The 19,199-nt window shown below is 48.0% G+C and overlaps 2 protein-coding genes across 3 annotated transcripts in view; one reads left to right on the top strand and one right to left on the bottom strand.

Annotated features, from left to right (window-relative positions):
- Positions 1 to 6,471, bottom strand: part of Slc25a25 (solute carrier family 25 (mitochondrial carrier; phosphate carrier), member 25) — a 41,299-nt gene extending 34,828 nt beyond the window's left edge. The window contains exon 1 of one of the 2 annotated variants that reach the window (XM_013021387.1): positions 6,104 to 6,471. In XM_013021387.1, coding sequence (XP_012876841.1) covers positions 6,104 to 6,364 — 261 coding nt within the window. In that variant the 5' untranslated portion in view covers positions 6,365 to 6,471. The remainder of the gene's footprint in view (positions 1 to 6,103) is intronic. The other variant, XM_013021388.1, reaches the window with a different exon arrangement.
- An 865-nt stretch (positions 6,472 to 7,336) lies between these two features.
- Naif1 (nuclear apoptosis inducing factor 1) lies at positions 7,337 to 13,431 on the top strand. Its single transcript, XM_013021251.1, has 2 exons — positions 7,337 to 8,067; positions 11,068 to 13,431. The coding sequence occupies exons 1-2, from the start codon at positions 7,557 to 7,559 to the stop codon at positions 11,538 to 11,540; spliced, it is 984 nt and encodes a 327-aa protein (XP_012876705.1). The 5' UTR covers positions 7,337 to 7,556; the 3' UTR covers positions 11,541 to 13,431.
- Positions 13,432 to 19,199: the final 5,768 nt, after the last annotated feature.

The raw sequence follows: 19,199 nt of genomic DNA, 5'->3' as shown, positions 1-19,199 counted from the left end.
GGTTCAAAGCCAGCCCGGGCAGGAGAGACCGTGAGACTCCTATCTCCAATAAACCACCAGAAAACCGGAAGTGGCGCTGTAGCTCAAGTGGTAGAGAGCTGGCCTTGAGCTGAAGAGCTGAGGGACAGCGCCCAGGCCCAGAGTTCAAGCCCCACGGCCTACCAAAAAATAAAATAAAATAAATAAAAAAATATTATCTTATAGTTGGCTCCATTGATCATGACTTTGAGCCAGGGATCAACACCATAAGATCAAGTTAATAAATTAGCTCAATCCAGTGTGCAAATAGTGGTACTTTTCCCAATAGGCCATTGTTTTATTGCACTTGATGCTCACCCCCCCTTCTCTGATTGATCCTTCTATGGACCATCTTATCTACTCTGCCTGTCTGGTTAAACAATGCCAACTGGACATTAATGATCTTCCATCCAAACATTTCAAGTCCACAGGGATTGCCTCATGTGAGTACTGCTCAGGTCAAGGACAAAAAGAAAAAGGGCAGGGTAGGTTTCTCATTTCTTGCTAGGGGAAGTGAAAGGCTGGAGAATCTTGAAATGTGTAATTCATAAACAAAATGTGAGGCTAGGAAGGTGGCTCAGTGGTAGTGTACTTGCCTAGTATGCATGAAGCCCTAGGTTCGATTCCTCAGTACCACATACACAGAAAAAGCTGGAAGTGGCGCTGTGGCTCAAGTGGTAGAGTGCTAGCCTTGAGCAAAAGAAGCTTAGGGACAGCACTCAAGCCCTGAGTTCAAGCTCTATGGTAGAGTACCTGCCTAGCTTCCTTTTTACATCCCTCAAAAATGATTCTTAGACTAAAAATTAGAGGAGATGCCATCAGTTCTAGTCCCTATTCTGGTCTTGTTCTCTAATTCCCAAATGACTATTCTTTGTAGAGTGCTTAGTCCTAAGGATTGAACTCAAAGCTTTGGGCTTTCACTTGGCTTTTTCAGCTCAAGGTTGGTGCTCTACCACTTGAGCCACACCTCTAATTCCAGCTTTTTGGTGGTTAATTGGAGACAAGAGTCTCAAGGATTTGTCCATGTAGTCTAGCTTTGAACTGGGATCCTCAGCCTCCTGGGTAGCTAGAATTACAAGTATTAGCCACCAGTGTCTGGCTCTCAAGTGATTTTGAGGTTATTTCATTTTTTTCTTTTAAGAAAGCCCAAGCTGGTATTGAACTCAAGTGATCCTCCTGCCTCAAACCCCCTAAAACAGCTGGGACTATAAACATGCACCCCTATTTGCAGTATCACTATCCTTCTGAATGACTGTTTTGTCCCTTATAAAACAGTATAAAAGGTGGGGGGGGGGGAGATGGGAAGAGATGGGAAGTGATGGGAAGGGGAAACAAAGGAGGAGGCAACAATGCTTGATAAGAAATGTACTCATAAAAAAAAAAGAAAGAAATGTACTCATTACCTTGCCCATGTAATTGTAACCCCTCTGTACAGTATTTTCACAATAAAAATAAATAAATAAAACAGTATAAAATCATCTTACGATCTTATTGTAGAGCTCCAACTAGACACCAGCTGAGCCCACAAGCCTCAGCTAGACAGAAAAGTGTTTACAGGTAACACAGCTTGCTTTCTTCCTCTAATTGGCTACTCGAGTTCTAACCTATGTTTTAAATTTGTTTTAAGACAAAGATTTTGTTTGGTCACATGAAAATACCTGAAATAGTCCATGCTATAATTACCTCCGGCTGAGTCTCATCTCCCAAAATCATTACAGTTGTCATCATCTTTTTTTTCTTTAAGAAACCTTTCCCATCTTTTGTCCCAGGACAGGCTTCTTGCTCTCATGGGCTTTTACAAAGAACATTTCCCAGCAGCTCCTGATGGCTTATGCCTATAATCCCATGTAGCATATAACTCTTGTCTGAAAGAAAAACAAAAACTAAAAACAAAAAGGACTGGGGTGTAGCTCAAGTGTCAGAGCACTTGTAGGAGGCTTTGAGTTCAGTTCCCAGTGTGTGGGGCGGGGGGACAGGATGGGGGGAGAGAAGGAGGCAAGAAAGAGCAAAAAAAGAAAAAAAAAATCTTCCTTGGCTAGCTGCCCAGGTTCTCTGCCCATTTCCATTTTAAGTATTTTTTTCCCCTCTTCCCAGATCTGTTCTAAAACAAAAGCAGATGGCAAAACCTGCTGGTTTATTTTTTTAAAAGAAAACTTGACCCCAGACTGTTCTAAGCTAACAAGAGACTATGGAGTCACACGGTCTGGGCTCACCCACCAACAAACACTCAGTGGCTGACTCCTGTGCAAACCTACATCTCAGATGGTTTCATAGAGGTCACAGGATGCAGCTTCCAACATGTTATATGTTTTTGCAATGTCTATTCTTGGGCAGACACCCATTTTTAACCAATAGGCCCCTAAGTTCTCTTTCAGTTCCTGCCAGTTCTGCACAACTATAGCAAACTAAAACTAATGATAGCTCAACAGGAAGTGGTATGTGCATGCATGAGATTGGGCTGTCTTCCTGGTGGCTAGGTATTTATATTTGCAAAACACAAAGGGGGCGGGGTCTAGCTGCACAAGCTGGCCTTGAACTTGCTACACATGTCTGAGGCTGGACTCAAACTCTTCAAAGCTCCCAAGCCTGCCTCCCATGAGAGGATTACAAGGAACCCCCAATGCTAGGGTAGATCTTTCTTTCTGAAAACATTCTCTACAGTTGTAAATTGTGCTCCTTTGAAGGCAATAAACTAATGAGTCATTTCTAATCTTTTCAAAGCTGTATAACAATTTAACTTGCTCAAAAGCTCAAAGAGAGGTAGAAATAGAGTTCATATTAGACCCATCCCTCAAAGGAAGAAAGAACTGTTTCAGGAAGTGGAGCTGGGGCCTAAGTGGTAAGAGTGCCAGCCTTGAGGGAAAAAGCTAAGGGATAGTGCTCAGGCCCTGAATTCAAGCCCCAGGACCAGCACACACACACACAGGCACACAGAGGCACGCACGCATACGCACGCATGCGCGCGTGCACACACACACACACACAATTGTTTCATATCATAGAATTTAGGACAGTCACAGAGCCATGGATTTTGAAGCCAAAGTGGCTTCAAAGGATGAGGCTCCTTTTGGTAAGTCAAAAAGGTTTTCTTTTAGGTCAGGAAGAATGATTACTTTCTCCTTGTTTGCCCTTAGGCAAATTCACTGCAACAACAACAACAAAAGATCAGAATCAATATCAGATGTGCCATGAATTTCCAGAACATCCTGACTCTTGTTGAGGCCCAAACTTGGTGTAAACCTTGAATTCACTCATGGAGACAGATGTCTTCAATGTGCCTGAGGAGTATTCCAAGTAAACAGGTTGCTTAGAGGAGTAAAAAGATTCAGCTGGGCTCAGGCCTCCCTGAACCCTAAAACACAGATCCTCGAATTTATCCTATATTTTCAATTGATTTATTCATTAGATATCTATGGGAAAATCTCCAACTTACAGTACTATTCTGGGTAAAACTGATTTTTTTTTTTTGGCCAGTTCTGGGGTTTGAACTCAGAGCCTGGGACTGTCCCTGAGCTTCTTTTTGCTCAAGGCTAGCGTTCTACCACTGGAGCCACAGAGCCTCTTCCAGTCTTTTCTGTTTATGTGGTACTGAGGAATTGAACTCAGGGCTTCATACATGCTAAGCAAGCACTCTACCTTTAAGCCACCTTCCAGCCCATGACTCATTGGGTTATTTTTTGTTGTTGTTTTTGGCCGTGGGGCTTGAACTCTGGGCCTGGGCGCTGTCCCTCAGCTCTTCAGCTCAAGGCGAGCACTCTACCACTTGAGCCACAGCGCCACTTCCGGTTTTCTGGTGGTTTATTGGAGATAGGAGTCTCACGGTCTCTCCTGCCCGGGCTGGCTTTGAACTGAGATCCTCAGATCTCAGCCTCTTGAGTAGCTAGGATTACAGGCGTGAGCCACCAGCGCCCAGCAATGGGTTATTTTATTTTTTTAAGCTCACATCTGTGATCCTAGAACTAGGAATCAGGACTAAGGTTGAGACTACAGTATTCTAAATTCAAGGATGGCCAGGGCTACACAGCAAGATGCTACCTAAAAGTCATATTATAATACATGTAGGACTTTTAGTGTTTTTGGGTGTGTATGCCATTACTGAGGTTTGAATTCGCGATCAGGATCCTCCCTTAGCTCTTTCCACTGAAGCTCTACCTCTGAGGCACACATCCACTTCTGTTTTTTTGGTAGTTAATTGGAGATAAAAGATACACTAGACTTTTCTGCCTAGATTGGCTTTGAAGTGCAATCCTCAGACGTCAGCCTCCTGAGTAGCTAGGATTACAGGTGTAGGCTAGAATTGTCCTTTTACTTGTCTCTAGGAATAAGGGAGTGGGGATCTTGGCTTAAGCCTCTTGGACTGAGCTGAGTGTCAGTGGCTCACGCCTGTAATCCTAGCTAGTTAGAGGGCTGAGATCTGAGGATCCCAGTTCAAAGCCAGACTGGGCAGGAAAGTCCATGAGACGGCCATCTCGAATAAACCACCACCAGAAAATAGTAATTGGCGCTATGGCTCCAGTGGTAGAGCGCTCGCCTTGAACTGAAGAGCTGAGGGACAGTGCCCAGGCCCAAAGTTCAAGCCCCATAACCAAAAAAAAAAAAAAGCAAAAAACCTCTTGAACTTAACACAGTGATTGTGTGTTGCACAGTGTCAACCTTGGTCTTTCAAGACTGATCCTAAGTAGGTTAAATACCTTAGATGCAGATCCAAGATTATCTTGGATATAACAGTATGTATGCTGACCTGACCAATGAATTTGTAAAATGTTAGTCAAATTCACTGGCACCTTATCAGATTTTCTTCATACTTGGCTTTGAGATTCACTGTTGCATGCACAAATGGCCAAACTAACTTTGCAAAGAAACAGGTTGCTAGGTAAAAGTAGTCTAACTCCAGTTTGTAAATCAGGATAAAACAAAATACTTGAGAAAGGGCAGCTACAAGCATGAAGTAAAAAACAAAACACCATGAAAGACAGAAGAAAGGGGGGAAAAGACATTGTTCCTAGCCTCTTATAAAAGGACAGCACTTCTCTTTCTGGCAGGCCCAAAGGTGGTAATTTGTCTGACTTCATTCCCTCCCAAGTTGATCAAATGACCATTCCAGGGCAAGAACAACAAACCAAAGGAGCCTAGCTCCATCCAGTAATTCTAACTACTCAGTTGGCTGAGATCTGAGGATCACAATTCAAAGCCAATCAAGGCAGGAAAGCCCTTTAGACTTATCTCCAATTAAACAACAATAAACCTGAAGTGGAGCTATGAGGAGCTATGACTCAGTGATAGAAAGCTAGCCTTGAGCAAAAAAAAAAAAATAAACAAAACTAAGAACAGTGTCCAGGCCTAGTTCAAGCCCCAGTACCTGTGCCCAGACCCAGACCCACACGCACAAGAGAACAACTATCTCCCTTACCCCAGATTCTTCCACTCCATCTACACTCTAACCTTGCAAGAGATCACGACTCCAAGTTTTGGATAAGCCTCAGGGCTGGGCCTAAGCCATGAGACCTGTCAGTCCTCACCACCCACATCCACACAAATCTGCCTGAAACACCAGTTCCTTTTTTTTTTTCCCCCAACACCCACATGCTTCTGAGAGGAACCAGATCAGGACCCAGGGTGGCATGGAAACGAGAGGAAAGAAAAAGGGGGGGAGGGGTGCTGCTGAAGATGGACAGATGAACCTGACTAGGGGATTGGGATATCAAGCTTGGCCTTGAGGTTACCCTCCTGAGACTTGGCCTTCCTGGGAGAAAGCTCAAGCAGGAAGAGGCTTTTCGCCCATGGACAGGCCCGAGGGGGTGTCCATCTGTACCCACGACCATTCTCTCCCCGGCCAAAGCATCCACTAAGAAGCCCCACTTTCAACGAGGTATATACCGGGTGGCCATCTATCATCTGAGGTCACTCTCCGTGAACACCAGGGGTCCAGCCCAGCCTCAGGGGCCGTCCACTCAGACCTGCCGAGCTCTGAGTGCCTGCCAGCTCGATCGATCAATCGGCCAGGCCATCGGGACCTGTTCCCCGGCAGCCGGGGCCCCGACCCCCGTCTCTCTCCCCGCCCGCGCGGATGCCGCGCGCTGCTTACCCGGAGCTCGACCTCGGTGCGGTGCAGTCCCAGGCGCCGCAACCCCACGGCCAGGTCGTTGACACACAAGCCGCCGTCGCGGTTGACGTCGAGCGTCTGGAAGAGGCTCCACAGGCGCAGCCGGTGATCCGGGCCCCCGCAGACGGCGCCGCCGCACGGGTCCCCTATGGACGCCGGCGACGAGGCGGGCGACGAGGCGGCGGCGGCGGTGGCGTCCGGCGGCGGGGAGGCCACGCAGCGGCACAACACACTGCTCACCATCGGGCGCGAGACAGGGGCGCCGGGCGCGGGACGGGGGCGGGGGCCGGCGGGGACTGCGTGGAAACACGCCGGGTTCTCTACGACTGCTAGCGCGGGCTCCGAGAAGCCGGCAAGCTGGCGGGAGGGGCCACTTCCGGGAACTCCGCCCCGCCGCGCGCCGCCTCACTGGCCACGCCTCCAGGCCGGCAGCCGACCAGTCACGAGTCAGAACGAAGCCCTCTCTGAGGGGCGGGGCCTGTCCAAGGCCTACCCTGTTCAATGGGGAGGGCGGGGCCATCTCCACTCAAGCAGGGGCCGATTCAAACCAAGGAAGGCGGCGATTGGCTGAACCAGGCGGGAGGCGGGGATTCACACAGCTACGGGCTGAAATCCTGTGTAATTGGCAGGCTGGAGGCTCTGTATCCAATTGCCACTAAAAAGTGCTGTTTAGACCGCGAACTTATAAGGACGTGTACGAAGAGGTAGTAGCCTCCTGTAGGAAACAGAGTTGGCATAGAGCAATTGTGAACTGGACTTACCAGACAGAGTTTGCGTCCTTGTGAAATTAAAAATTAATTGGACAACATCTCAAGGCTGAAAGCACTAAATATCTTCAAAGGCCTGGTTATAATAGTCTTACCTCCCTAAACTACCAATAAAATAGCTGAATTTAACACCGTGATAGTCTTAACACCAACAATAGAACGACAGAATAACTTTCCAATGGAAGTGAATAAAGGCCAAGTGGGCGGGCTCCCTGGAGTGACAGACACAGCTTTAGACCAATGATCAGATTATTTCGAGCAGGTAGGCGTGCCCTTTGGCTGAATGACAAACTGGAAGAGCCAGTGATCAACTTGATGTTTGAGCCGCGATCAACCAGGAAGGCGGGCTTCCTTGGAGAAGCGTGGAGGGGCGGGAAGAAGGGAAGTGGGCGGATCTTCGCACACCCCGGCGGAAGAGGCAGATTCAGGAAGCCATTACGCAGCTGGCTGGTAGCGGCCGGGCGGGTCCGGTCTGGGCCCTACGCACTTTGCGTAGCGAGAGGGGTTACCTAAGGCCTGGAGCTTGGCCTTGAGCAAGCCTGGCCTGTCCCCTGGAAGGGGGTGGGCTAGTAAGGGGCGAGGCCGAGGAAGCAGGAGAGGGAAATTGGGGCTGTTGGGGACACTATAATTTTCTTTATATATAAAGAGGGGAGGGGAGAGGAAAGGCCATGGCAGTCCCAGCCAAGAAAAGAAAGATGAACTTCTCAGAGCGAGAGGTGGAAATCATCGTCGAGGAGCTGGAGCTGAAGAAGCACCTGCTGGTGAACCACTTCAACGCTGGGGTCCCTCTGGCCGCCAAGAGCGCGGCCTGGCATAGCATCCTGAGAAGGGTCAATGCTGTAGCCACCTGCCGCAGGGAGCTGCCCGAAGTCAAGAAGAAGTGGTCTGATCTCAAGACCGAAGTCCGTCGTAAGGTTGCCCAAGTCCGGGCTGCCGTAGAGGGTGGCGAGGCCCCAGGACCCACTGAGGAGGATGGAGCTGGTGGGCCTGGGACAGGCGGTGGCAATGGCGGCAATGGCCCAGCTGTAGCCCCGGTATTGCTGACCCCCATGCAACAACGCATCTGTAACCTGCTGGGTGAGGCCACCATCATCAGCCTTCCCAGTACCACAGAGATCCATCCGGTGGCCCTTGGACCCACAGCCACTGCAACAGCAGCCACGGTCACCCTGACACAGAGTGAGTGACCTCTCCTGCCCAGTTCCCTGTGATAAATGGGAAGGGCCAGCAAACGCTGGGGCGGCCTGGGGAAAGGATGACTGCCAAGGGTCAAAGGCCAGATCAAATTGATCTGCCGTCTAGCCAGCCTATAGCTCTCATATCATTTATGACCATGACTTAACCTCCACTGGCTGCACTATGTGGTCCTTGAAGACAGAGATTGTTATCTGCTCAGAACTTATCATAGGGCCTGACATACAGAAGGTAATCAGGATATATACTTGTTGGATGAATAGATGGGACTAATACTGCCCAAATGAGACATCCATTCTGGACAAAGACATTCTGTGTTCTCAGGATGGCAAATATACATCAGGTTCTGTTCAGGAACTTCATGGTCCCTGAGTCAGTCATCCGACATTGACACTCTAAAAACCCTGTGCCCAGCACAGGGATTACCAAAGTGTTTAGAATATAGATCTATGTAGATCTGGGGGCAGAGGATGTTGGTCAGTGGTAAAAAAAAAAAAACAAAAAAAACAAAAAAAAAAACACACTTTGTTTAGTGTGAGAGGCCCTAGGTTAAATTTCCAACACTTAAAAAAAAAAAAAAGAGGGGGAAGACTATAGGCCAATTGTGTCTTAGTAAAACAGATAAGACATCTATGTGAAGAGGTCTGCTATCAGTTGGGAAAGCCCAAAGACTCAAAAGAGAAGGGGGATTGAGCCAGATGGGGGTGGCTCAGGAAATAATAATAGCTGAGATCTGAGGCTCTTTTTGTTGTTGTCCTTGTTGATCATGGGGCTTGAACTCAGGGTGTGGGCGCTGTCCCTGAGCTTTTGTTAGCACTCTGCACTTTGAGCCACAGTGCCGCTTCTAGTCTTCTGGTGGTTAACTAGAGATAAGAATCTCAAGGGGCTGGGAAGGTGGCTCAGTGGTAGAGCGCTTGCCTTGCATCCATGAGACCCTGGGTTCCATTCCTCAGCACCACATAAGTGGAAAAAGCTGCAAGTGGTGTTGCGGCTCAAGTGTGGTAGAGTGCTCGCCGTGAGCTAAAGAGCTGAGGGACAGTGCCCAGACCCAGAGTTCAGGCCCCTCCACTGACCAAAAATAAATAAATAAATCTCACAGACTGGCTGAGAATGTGGCTTAGTGGTAGAGTTCTTGCCTAGTAAACATGAAGCCTTGAGTTTGAGTCCTCAGTATCATATGCACAGAAAAGGCCAGAAGCGGTGCTGTGGCTCAAATGGTAGAGTGCTAGCCTTGAGCAAAAGAAGCTCAGGAACAATGCCCAGGCTGGCAAAAAAAAAAAATAATAATCTCATGGACTTTCCTCTTTGACCTGGTTTCAAACTGCTAGCCTCAGATCTCAGCCTCCTGAGTAGCTAGTATTACAGACATAAGCCACCAGCATCTGGCTGAGGAGCATTATCTAAGACAAACTTGGGCAGAAAAGTCCATGAAACTTTTACTTCCAATTTAATCAGCAAAAATCAGAAGTAGAAGTGTGGCTCACATAGTAGAACAGCAGTCCTTGAGAGGAAAAGCCAAGTGGGAATGCCAGTCTCTGAGTTCAAGCCCCAGTACTGACATTAAAAAGGGGAGGTTGCCAGGTACAGGTGGCTCATGCCTGGAATCCTAGCTACTCAAGGAGGCTGAGATCTGAGGATCGTGGTTCAAACCCAGCCCAGGCAGGAAAGTCCGAAAGACTCTTATCTCCAATTAGCCACCAGAAAATGGGAAGTGGTGCTGTGGCTCAAGTGGTAGAGCCCTAGCCTTGAGCTGAAGAACTCAAGAGTTCAAGCCCCACGACTGACAAAAAATATATATATTATATATATACATATATATGTATGTGTAAAGCAGTATACATGTGTATATATATATGCATATATATGTGCGATGTTGTATTTCTCAAGGATGTATGGAAATGGAAAAGGGGGACAAATATTGGTTTCGACTGGATGCTACTCTGGAACAGGAAGGATGAGCCAGTCACTAATGAGATAAGGAGGCATTTATTGGGCACATTAGCAACTACTTCCCTTGTCTCTTTCCTACTCCTTTTCTGCTTGGCCACAAGAGACACAAGTCAAGAGAACATCAAAGGAGGTAGGAATGGTGAGGTTGCCAAGAGCTGTGTGGAGAGCTCCAAGATGCCTACTTTGAGCTGGCATATGACTCCATCTCTGAGGTACTTAATCAGTTAAAAGCAGCCCATTGAGATGGCTGTGGGTATGCTAGGCTCTGGTGTTGGGAGAATCTGAGTTTTCTTCTTGGCTCTGCAGCATGAACTATGTGATCTTAGGCAAGTCACTCCGTGTTTCTATTTTTTCAACTTTGAAAAATGAGATGGCTGCTATCTCCCTTTTGTCATTAGGAAGATTCATGAGCTAGTAATTACAAATTGTTGGGCACGGAAGCACTCTGGACTTTTTGCTGGCATTTTTATTGGCATCTCTTCTGCTTGATCTAGGACTGCCCTTTGGCTACCAGTAGATTAAGAACCTAAAGCCTTACTATAGAAGTGTTTTGGTGATAAACTGGGCACCGGTGGCTCACACCTGTAATCCTAGCTACTCAGGAGGCTGAGATCTGGGGATATCGGTTCAAAGCCAGCCCGGGCAGGAAAGGTCTGTGAGACTCTTATCTCCAATAAACCACCAGAAAACTGGAAGTGGTGCTGTGGCTCAAGTGGTAGAGCGCTAGCCTTGAGCTGAAGAGCTGAGGGACAGCGCCCAGGCCCAGAGGTTTAAGAACCAGGACTGACCAAAAAAAAAAGAAGTGTTTTGGTGATAGAGTGCTTGCTCTGTATGTAGGAAGCCCTTTTTGTCCCTGGGACTGGGAGAAAAAGATCTAGCCTCCCCTTAGAATCTATATTTATACATAAAGAATTATAAAACAAAGGGAGGCCTGAGCTTTCCTCCCCCTAGGACAGAACTTAATGTCTTCCTCTCCACATTGTACAGCCTTCCAGAAGGTGACCTGCCTGTACTTTGCCTTTTTCTTCTCTGCAGTCCCTACTGAGACAACCTATCACACACTGGAGGAGGGAGTGGTAGAGTACTGTACCACTGAGGCTCCAGCACCCCTGCCAGCTGAGGCCCCCATAGAGATGATAACCCAGCATGCAGATACCTCCGTGAAGCCTCAGGCACTCAAGAGTCGCATAGCCCTCAACTCTGCCAAGCTGATCCAGGAACAGCGGGTCACCAATCTACATGTCAAGGAGATTGCCCAGCATCTAGAGCAGCAGAACGACCTGCTGCAGATGATCCGGCGCTCCCAGGAGGTACAGGCCTGTGCCCAGGAGCGCCAGGCCCAGGCCATGGAGGGCACCCAGGCGGCCCTGAGTGTCCTCATCCAGGTTCTCCGGCCCATGATCAAAGATTTTCGTCGCTACTTGCAGAGCAACACACCCAACCCGACCCCTGCCTCTGATCCTGGACAGGTGCCTCAGAATGGGCAGTCGGACAGCATCATCCAGTGAGGACAGGGGTCAAGCCAGCCTTCTGCCACAATTGGGTGAAACCTCCATGGTCTTGTAAGTGGCCTCTGGGACTGGATTTGGAAGGGCCACGTGGACAGTTCCCTCCTTGGTAGACATTTGGTGGGGGAGGAGGGTCCACTGTTCTAAGAAATGAAAGAGACTGGGAAGAGGAACTTGCTGGGCTCCTAGTCTCTTATTCCACCATGGAGTGACCTTGCTAGGTCTGAAGACTGGATAGCTGGAGGGTCATGCGTGCTGGAGCTAGGACATGTGCTGTCATGAGCCAGGACTTGGGCTGTGACCCTGACTTGGTCTAGGACATTTCTCTCCTTGGGAGCCATGTCATAGCCTGGGGTCTGAGCTGAGCTGTCCCAGCCCAGATGCCATCCTTTTCAATACCACCTGGCAGCAGAGCTGCCAAGAGGGCAATAACATCCTCCCTGGGGAGGCAGCACCACTGAACCTGAGAAGGAAACCCTGTCCCTTTCTCCTCACTGTGCCTCAGTCCTCAAGGGACTCTCCTTGCTGCTCCGCACCATCTCCAGCCCCAGCCCAGGCACAGCACAGCCTGGGATGGGTACATTGCCCAGGATGCCTCTGTAATACACCCAGCATTCAGCCAGCCTGGTACAGCAATGCTGTGTGTGGTGGGGATGAGTTCCCTCTCTGTTCTTCCATGGTGTTTCTGGGGAGCTCTTAGGTGGTTTCATCCTCTCTCCCAGAGCTTTGACTCAGGTTAGGCTTCAAGTACTGTTAATCTTAGAGAAAGCAAACTAATGGGGAATCTTGTCCTGTCCAAACCCCGCCCCCTCCACACACACACACTGCAGGTGGTGTTTTCTCAGAAGGCTTGCTTCAAGCCAGTTGTATTTATTCTGTATTCACACCTCTCCTAAGAGGGCATCTAGGAATGTAACTTAGGGCTATTCCCTTCCTCTGCCCACAGACCCCAATTCCAAAATTCAGTACAAAAACCAGTCCTGGTCGGCATCCCACCTCAACTCCTCTTGCTTTCCAGGTCATTCAGTGCTTCCTGTTCTCCAGGGATCCTCTGGTTGTCTGAGTGAATCTAAAGCCACAGTTAACCTTGCATGTAAGAGGTAGGAGAAGTGAAGCCCACCCAAGAACTGGGACTCTGAATGCTGTGCTCTGGGGAGCAGAGCCTTGGAGATACTGAAGGAGGCGCTGTTCTGTCTGCCAGCTTTCTTCCCCAGATGCTTGTAAGGATTTCACCCAGAAATGCCTGTTTTATTTTCAGACTCACCATTGGTTTCTGGGGCCCTCTCCCCAGATTATGTTCCAAGTTTGCAGGTTTGCTGGCCATGGGACAATGATGGGTACAACTTTAGGCTCTCAGCCAAACAAGAGCTGATGCTGCCTTCCTGGGCATGCGCAGGACGTAGAATTATTTGGTGCCACGGGTGTGTTCACTGGGAAGGTGCCCCTGAGGACAGGTGGGAGATGGACGCCACACTGTCCACACTGCGCCTGCCCAAAATGCCAATTCTAGAGAGGCAGGACTGGAGAGGAGTTGAGTGGCAGAAGGGGAGATCGAGCTCTTGCCAGCATGGTCAGTTGGCAACGGCACGGGCAGCCTGATGGCTCCAGCAGGGCAGCTGCAGGGACTTCCGGAGGATTTTCGACTCAGTTTGTGTTTTTTTTTTCTGGGGTTGGAAATCTGAACCAATATTATGTTCCATTTGGGTAGAGAAGGGAACCCTGGATTCCTTAAACTGACTTATTCTTTCCAGGTCATAATTTTAAATGAAAGAAATGCCATTTTTTTTCTTTTCATATACACGTCGCTGTGTCTTTAATTGGTTATATTAAGAAGAGAGGAGTGACTACAGGCCAAATCTGGCCCATCATTTGTTTTTGTAAATAAAGTTTTAGTGGAACACAAACATACCCATTCATTTATGAATTTATGATTGTTTTTGTGCTATAAGAGTAGAACTGGAGCCGGGCGCTGGTGGCTCACGCCTGTAATCCTAGCTCAGGAGGCTGAGATCTGAGGATCGCGGTTCAAAGCCAGCCCGGGCAGGAGAGACCTTGAGACTCCTATTTCCAATAAACCACCAGAAAACCGGAAGTGGCACTGTAGCTCAAGTGGTAGAGCGCTCGCCTTGAGCTGAAGAGCTGAGGGACAGTGCCCAGGCCCAGAGTTCAAGTCCCACAACCGACAAAAAAAAAAGAGTAGAACTGGAGGGCAGGGAATAGTGGTAGAATTCTTGCCTAGCATGCATGACACCCTGGGTTCAATTCCTCAGTACCTCATACACAGAATAAGCCAGAAGTGGTGCTCTGGCTCAAGTGGCAGAATGCTAGACTTGAGCAAAAGAAACTTAGGGACAGTGCCTGGGCCTGGAGTTCAAGCCCCAGGACTGGCAAAAGAAAAAAAAAAAAGAGTAGAACTGGAGCTATGAGATGGTGGCTCATTCCTGTAATCCTAGCTACTCAGGCAGCTGAGAACTGGGGATCACAGTTTGAAGCCAGCCCAGGAAGGAAAGTCAATGAGATGTAGGGTGCTAGTCTTGAGCAAAAGAAGCTCAGGGATAGCGCGTAGGCCCTGACTTCAAGCCCCAGAAGGCCTCCCCCCCCCAAAAAAAAAAAAAAAGTAGAACTAGATTACTGTGAAGGACATCTGGCCAACAAAGTCAAAAGTATTTATTCTCAATGAGCATTCACACCAGTAATTGCTACACAGGAGGCTAAGATTTGAGGATTGCAGTTCAAAGCCAGCCAGGCAGGAAAGACGGATACCCTTATCTCCAGTTAACCAAAAAATCCTGAGAGTGGAAATATGACTCAAGTGGTAGAATACAACCTTGAGCATAAAAGCTCAGAGACAGCATCCAGGCTCTGAGTTCAAGCTCCAGGACAGGCATACACACACACACACACACACACACACACACACACACACTTATTCATTGCCAGTCCTGGAGCTTGAACTCAGGGCCTGGGCACTGTCCCTGAGTCTCTCTGTGCTCAATTCTAGCACTCTACCACTTGAGCCACACGACCACTTTGGGCTTTTTTCTGTTTATGTATACTGAGGAATCAAACCCAGGGCTTCATGCATGCTAGGCAAGCACCCTACCACTAAACCACATTCCCAGCCCTGGCCCTTTATTTTTAAAAGTCTATGTATTCCTGGGTTAGAAAAGCATTTTCAGGCTTGGGGAGAATTACTAACCCCAGGTCTTACCCAAAACCTAGATTAGACTCCTGCAGGGAGAGCTCAGACTAGCAGAATCACTCAGAGGGATTTTGAGATTTCCTGATGGCTCGAAGCTTTGGCTCCATAGCTGGAAGATTTAAACTCCACTGCATCCAGATCCTGCTCCAGACTGGGCTGGCTTTCAGGAGTTTCTGCTGAACAGGTAAGAATTACTGCCCAGCAGAAATACTCATTTAAATAAGATATTCTTTGATTCTGAAAAGAATTCAGCCTTCCTGGGCAAAGCTGGTATTCTTGCTGCTATTCACTAATAGTAAAAATTGGAAGTTGTTGGACTTCTACTTTGTGCAACCCTTAAAAGCAATATGACTTCTACAACAGCCTCAGGAAGTAAGTCCTGATACTGTTCTCAATTCTTTTATTTCCAGTTAACTAGCACAAAGCTGGAATGGCCAGGTGCCAGTGGCACATGCCTATAATCCTAGCTACTAAGTAGGCTGAGATTTGAGGATTCAAGTTTGAAACCAGTCTGGGCAGAAAATCCCAGAGACTCTTATTTCCAATTAACCACCACCACCAAAAATAATAACACAAAGTCAGAAGTAGTCTGGTGGGCACCTATGTGGCCCCACACCTGTAATCCTAGTTACTCAGAAGACTGAGATCTGAGGATTGTAATTCTAAGCCAGCTGGGAAAGTCAGTAAGACTCTTAATCTCCAATAAATTACTCAGAAAAAGCCAAAAGTGGCACTGTGGCTCAAGTACTATCCTTGAGCACAAAAAGGCTCAGAGAAGCTCCCAGACCCTGAATTCATGCCCCAGGACCAGCCAGGAAAAAAAAAAAAAAAAGGAATCAGAAGTGAAGTAGAGCTGTAGCTCAATTGGTAGCACACCAGCCTTGAGCAAAAAACTAAGGAGAGGGGCTGGGAAGGTGGCTCAGTGGTAGAGCACTTGCCTTGCATGCCTGAGGCCCTGGGTTCGATTCCTCAGCACCACATAAGCAAAAAGAAAAAAGCCGGAAGTGGTGCTGTGGCTCAAGTGGTAGAGTGCTAGCCCTGAGCTGAAGAGCTGAGGGACAGCACCCAGGCCCAGAGTTCAGGCCCCATGACCAAACCCCCCCCCAAAAAAAAAAAAACTAAGGAGAGTTCAAGGAAGGCCTTGAGTTCAAGTCCCAATACCAGCATACACACACTCACACACACACACACACACCCCTATATTACACATAATAAATACATTTTTTAAAAAAAGCCAGAGCTGGGTGCTGGTGGCTCACACCTGTAATCCTAGCTACTCAGGAGGCTCAGATCTGGGGATATTGGTTCAAAGCCAGCCCAGGCAGGAAAGTCTGTAAGACTCTTATCCCCAATAAACCACCAGAAAACTGGAAGTGGCACAGTGGCTCAAGTGGTAAAGCGCTAGCCTTGAGCTGGAGCTCAGGGACAGCACCGAGGCCCAGAGTTCAAGCCCCACAACCTGGGGAAAAAAAAAATGAACCATCAGGTCTGTCTATGGAGATACTATTTAGTGATACAAAAGAAAAAGACAAGCTGGGCGCCTGTGGCTCATGCCAGTTATCCTAGCTATTCAGGAGGCTGAGATCTGAGGATTTCAATTCAAAGCCAGGCCAGGCAGGAATGTCCATGAAACTCTTTTTTTTTTTTGTCTTTCGTGGGGCTTGAACTCTGGGCCTGGGCGCTGTCCCTCAGCTCTTCAGCTCAAGGCAAGCGCTCTACCACTTGAGCTACAGCGCCACTTCCGGTTTTCTGGTGGTTTATTGCAGATAGGAGTCTCACGGTCTCTCCTGCCCGGGCTGGCTTTGAACCAAGATCCTCAGATCTCAGCCTCCTGAGTAGCTAGGATTACAGGCGTGAGCCACCAGTGCCCGGCATCCATGAAACTCTTATCTCCACTAAACCACCAGAAACAGGAAGTAGTACTGAGGTTCAAGTGATAGAGCATAGCCTTGAGCTGAAGAAGTGACAGCACCCAGGCCTAGAGTTCAAGCCCCTGGACTGACAAAAATTAGTAAATAAATACAAAAAAACCAAGGCCAGGCACTGGTGGCTCATACCTGTAATCCTATCTACTCAGGAGATCTGAGGATCATGGTTCAAAGCCAGCCCAGGCAGGAAAGTCTGTGAGACTCTTATCTCCAATAAACCACTAGAAAACTGGAAGTGGCGCCATGGCTCAAGTGGTAGAGCACTTGGCTTGGGCTGAAGCTCGCAGGGACAGTGCCCAAGCCCAGAGTTCAAGTCCCATGACTAAGGAAAAAAAAAAAAGGAAAAAGAAAAAGTTTCTTAGCACCAGTGGCTCATGCCTATACTCTAGCTACTCAGAAGGCTGGGATCTGAGGATCATGGTTCAAAACCAGCCTAGGCAAGAAAGTCTATGAGTCTCATCTTCAATTAACTACTAAAAGCAAATGTGGCATTGTGGCTCCGCACAGGCCTTGAGTTCAAGCCCCAGGACAGACAGACAGACAGACAGACAGACACACACACACACACACACACACACACACACAGAGTTAGTAGCCATCTTATTGATCCCAGTGGGGTGTGGGTGGTCCTGCTTCTTTACAATTTGAGTAGTCAGGAGGTGTCCTGCTGTGATACAGTATAGCTGTGTTTACCTCAGCCTTCCTGCTACTGTGCAGTTTGCTTCTTCTTTTTATCCCTATGTCAATCTAGCATATCTCAGGAAGATCACTAACCATCTCTCAACCCCTCACTCTCTAAGCCCACCTTCTCTTGCACTTACAAGCACCTCCACCAGCCTTCTACAAAGCCTCCCTGCCTCCAGGACTTTCTGGGGAAGTCTTCAAAAAGCTGCTCCTTAATCTATCACTTCTAGGACTTCCCTAAATAGCTAGGATGGTCTAAGGCCCTGGAGCATGAACAGAATAGAAATTTGTTTGTTTTTTTTGTTTTGTTTTGTCCGTCATGGGGCTTGAACTTTGGGCTTGGGCGCTGTCCCTCAGCTCTTCAGCTCAAGGCAAGTGCTCTACCCCTTGAGCCACAGTGCCACGTTCAGTTTTCTAGTGGTTTATTGGAGATAAGAGTCTCAAGGACTTTCCTGCCCTGACTGGCTTTGAACTGTAATCCTCAGATCTCATCCTCCTGACTGGCTAGGATTACAGGTGTGAGCCAACGGTGCCTGGCTACATTTCTGGTTTTAATACTATCTTTCCACCCTGCGTTGGGTATTCTAGCCACACTGAAAATTTATTTCCTTAAAGGTACCAGCTCTGGTTTTGTTTTTTATTTCTTTTCCTTTTATATGTGTGTTGCTACTAGGGCTGGAACTTAGGACTGAGTTTTTCCACTCAAAGCTGGTGCTCTACCACTTAAGCCATACCTCTACTTCTGGCTTTTTGCTAGATAATTGAAACTAAGAGTTTCATGGACTTTCCTGCTTGGGTTAGCATCAAACTTATCCTCATCTCTCAGTCTCCTGAGTAGCTAAGATTACACGTGTGAGCCACCGGTGTCCAGCTGGTTAGGATTCTCTTGTTTGCCTATCTCCCTACTTGGTAAAACTTGTTGATTGGTCGGCTCTTTTTCAGATGAGGCTTTAAATTTCCTGCATATAGAATTAGTAGAGTGCTTGGTTTATATATCAATATTTTATCTGGTCCATTTTGTAGGATTGACTTACTCTCTTTCCTTTAACCTGGCCCAATTTGCATGTGTGGCTTATTGCATTTCATCTGGATCCAGGTATTTTTCTGTCTGACATGACCTCTTAAATGGGGACTTCCTCCATATTACCATGACATCTGACTTATTCACAGTTTGCTGTTAAAGTATGATACACAGCCCTGGTCTATTTTGATGGATCTTTTATTGTAATATCAGCTGAATGCTAACAGTATTCCCAGAATATGCTTTACTTTTACCCCTTGGTGAGATCGAGAGCCAGGCCCACCCACTGGAAAGCACATATTTGTAATTGACAGAGCCTGGAATCCACCTCAGGTGTGCCGGGGTTGGCAGCCTCCTTTGTGAGTCAAACTCCCGTGAGAGCCTGAGAATGAATCATCCTTCAGGAACTGCAATCTGGACTCTAGATTGGTGACAGGTGTATCTGGAGTCCCCACCCTGAGTGGCCCAACCCCTCCTAATGCTGTGAGTTCCTTTCTTGTGCAGCCCCTGCCTGAGGGCTGACAGGATTCCCCCGGTTTCAGTGGAGGTGAGGAAGGTGAGGCCTACTCAGGGCCTGGCCTTGGAGGGTACTGGGGATGAAGAAATCAAGAGGGCAGGAAGGGTGGCTCCCACCTGTAATCCTAGCTACTCAGGAGACTGAGAGCTGAGGATCATGATTCCAAGACAGTCAGGGCAGGAAAGTTCATGAGACTCTTTCTCCAATTAACCACCAGAAAGTTGGAAGTGGAGATATGGCTCTAGTGGTAGAGTAATAACCTTAAAAAGCTAAAGGGAGGGCTGGGAAGGTGGCTCAGTGGTAGAGC

The sequence above is a fragment of the Dipodomys ordii genome, unplaced genomic scaffold (genome assembly GCF_000151885.1).
Source record: "Dipodomys ordii isolate 6190 unplaced genomic scaffold, Dord_2.0 Scaffold55, whole genome shotgun sequence".
NCBI lineage: Eukaryota > Metazoa > Chordata > Mammalia > Rodentia > Heteromyidae > Dipodomys > Dipodomys ordii.
The sequence above is the reverse complement of the archived record's forward strand: the minus strand, read 5'-3'. Positions and strand labels throughout refer to the sequence as shown.

Coding starts and splice junctions, on each gene's coding strand:
- Naif1 (XM_013021251.1), top strand. CDS start 7,557: ATGGCAGTCCCAGCCAAGAAAAGAAAGATGAACTTCTCAGAGCGAGAG. Junction 8,068..11,067: donor CACGGTCACCCTGACACAGA/GTGAGTGACCTC, acceptor TCTTCTCTGCAG/TCCCTACTGAGACAACCTAT.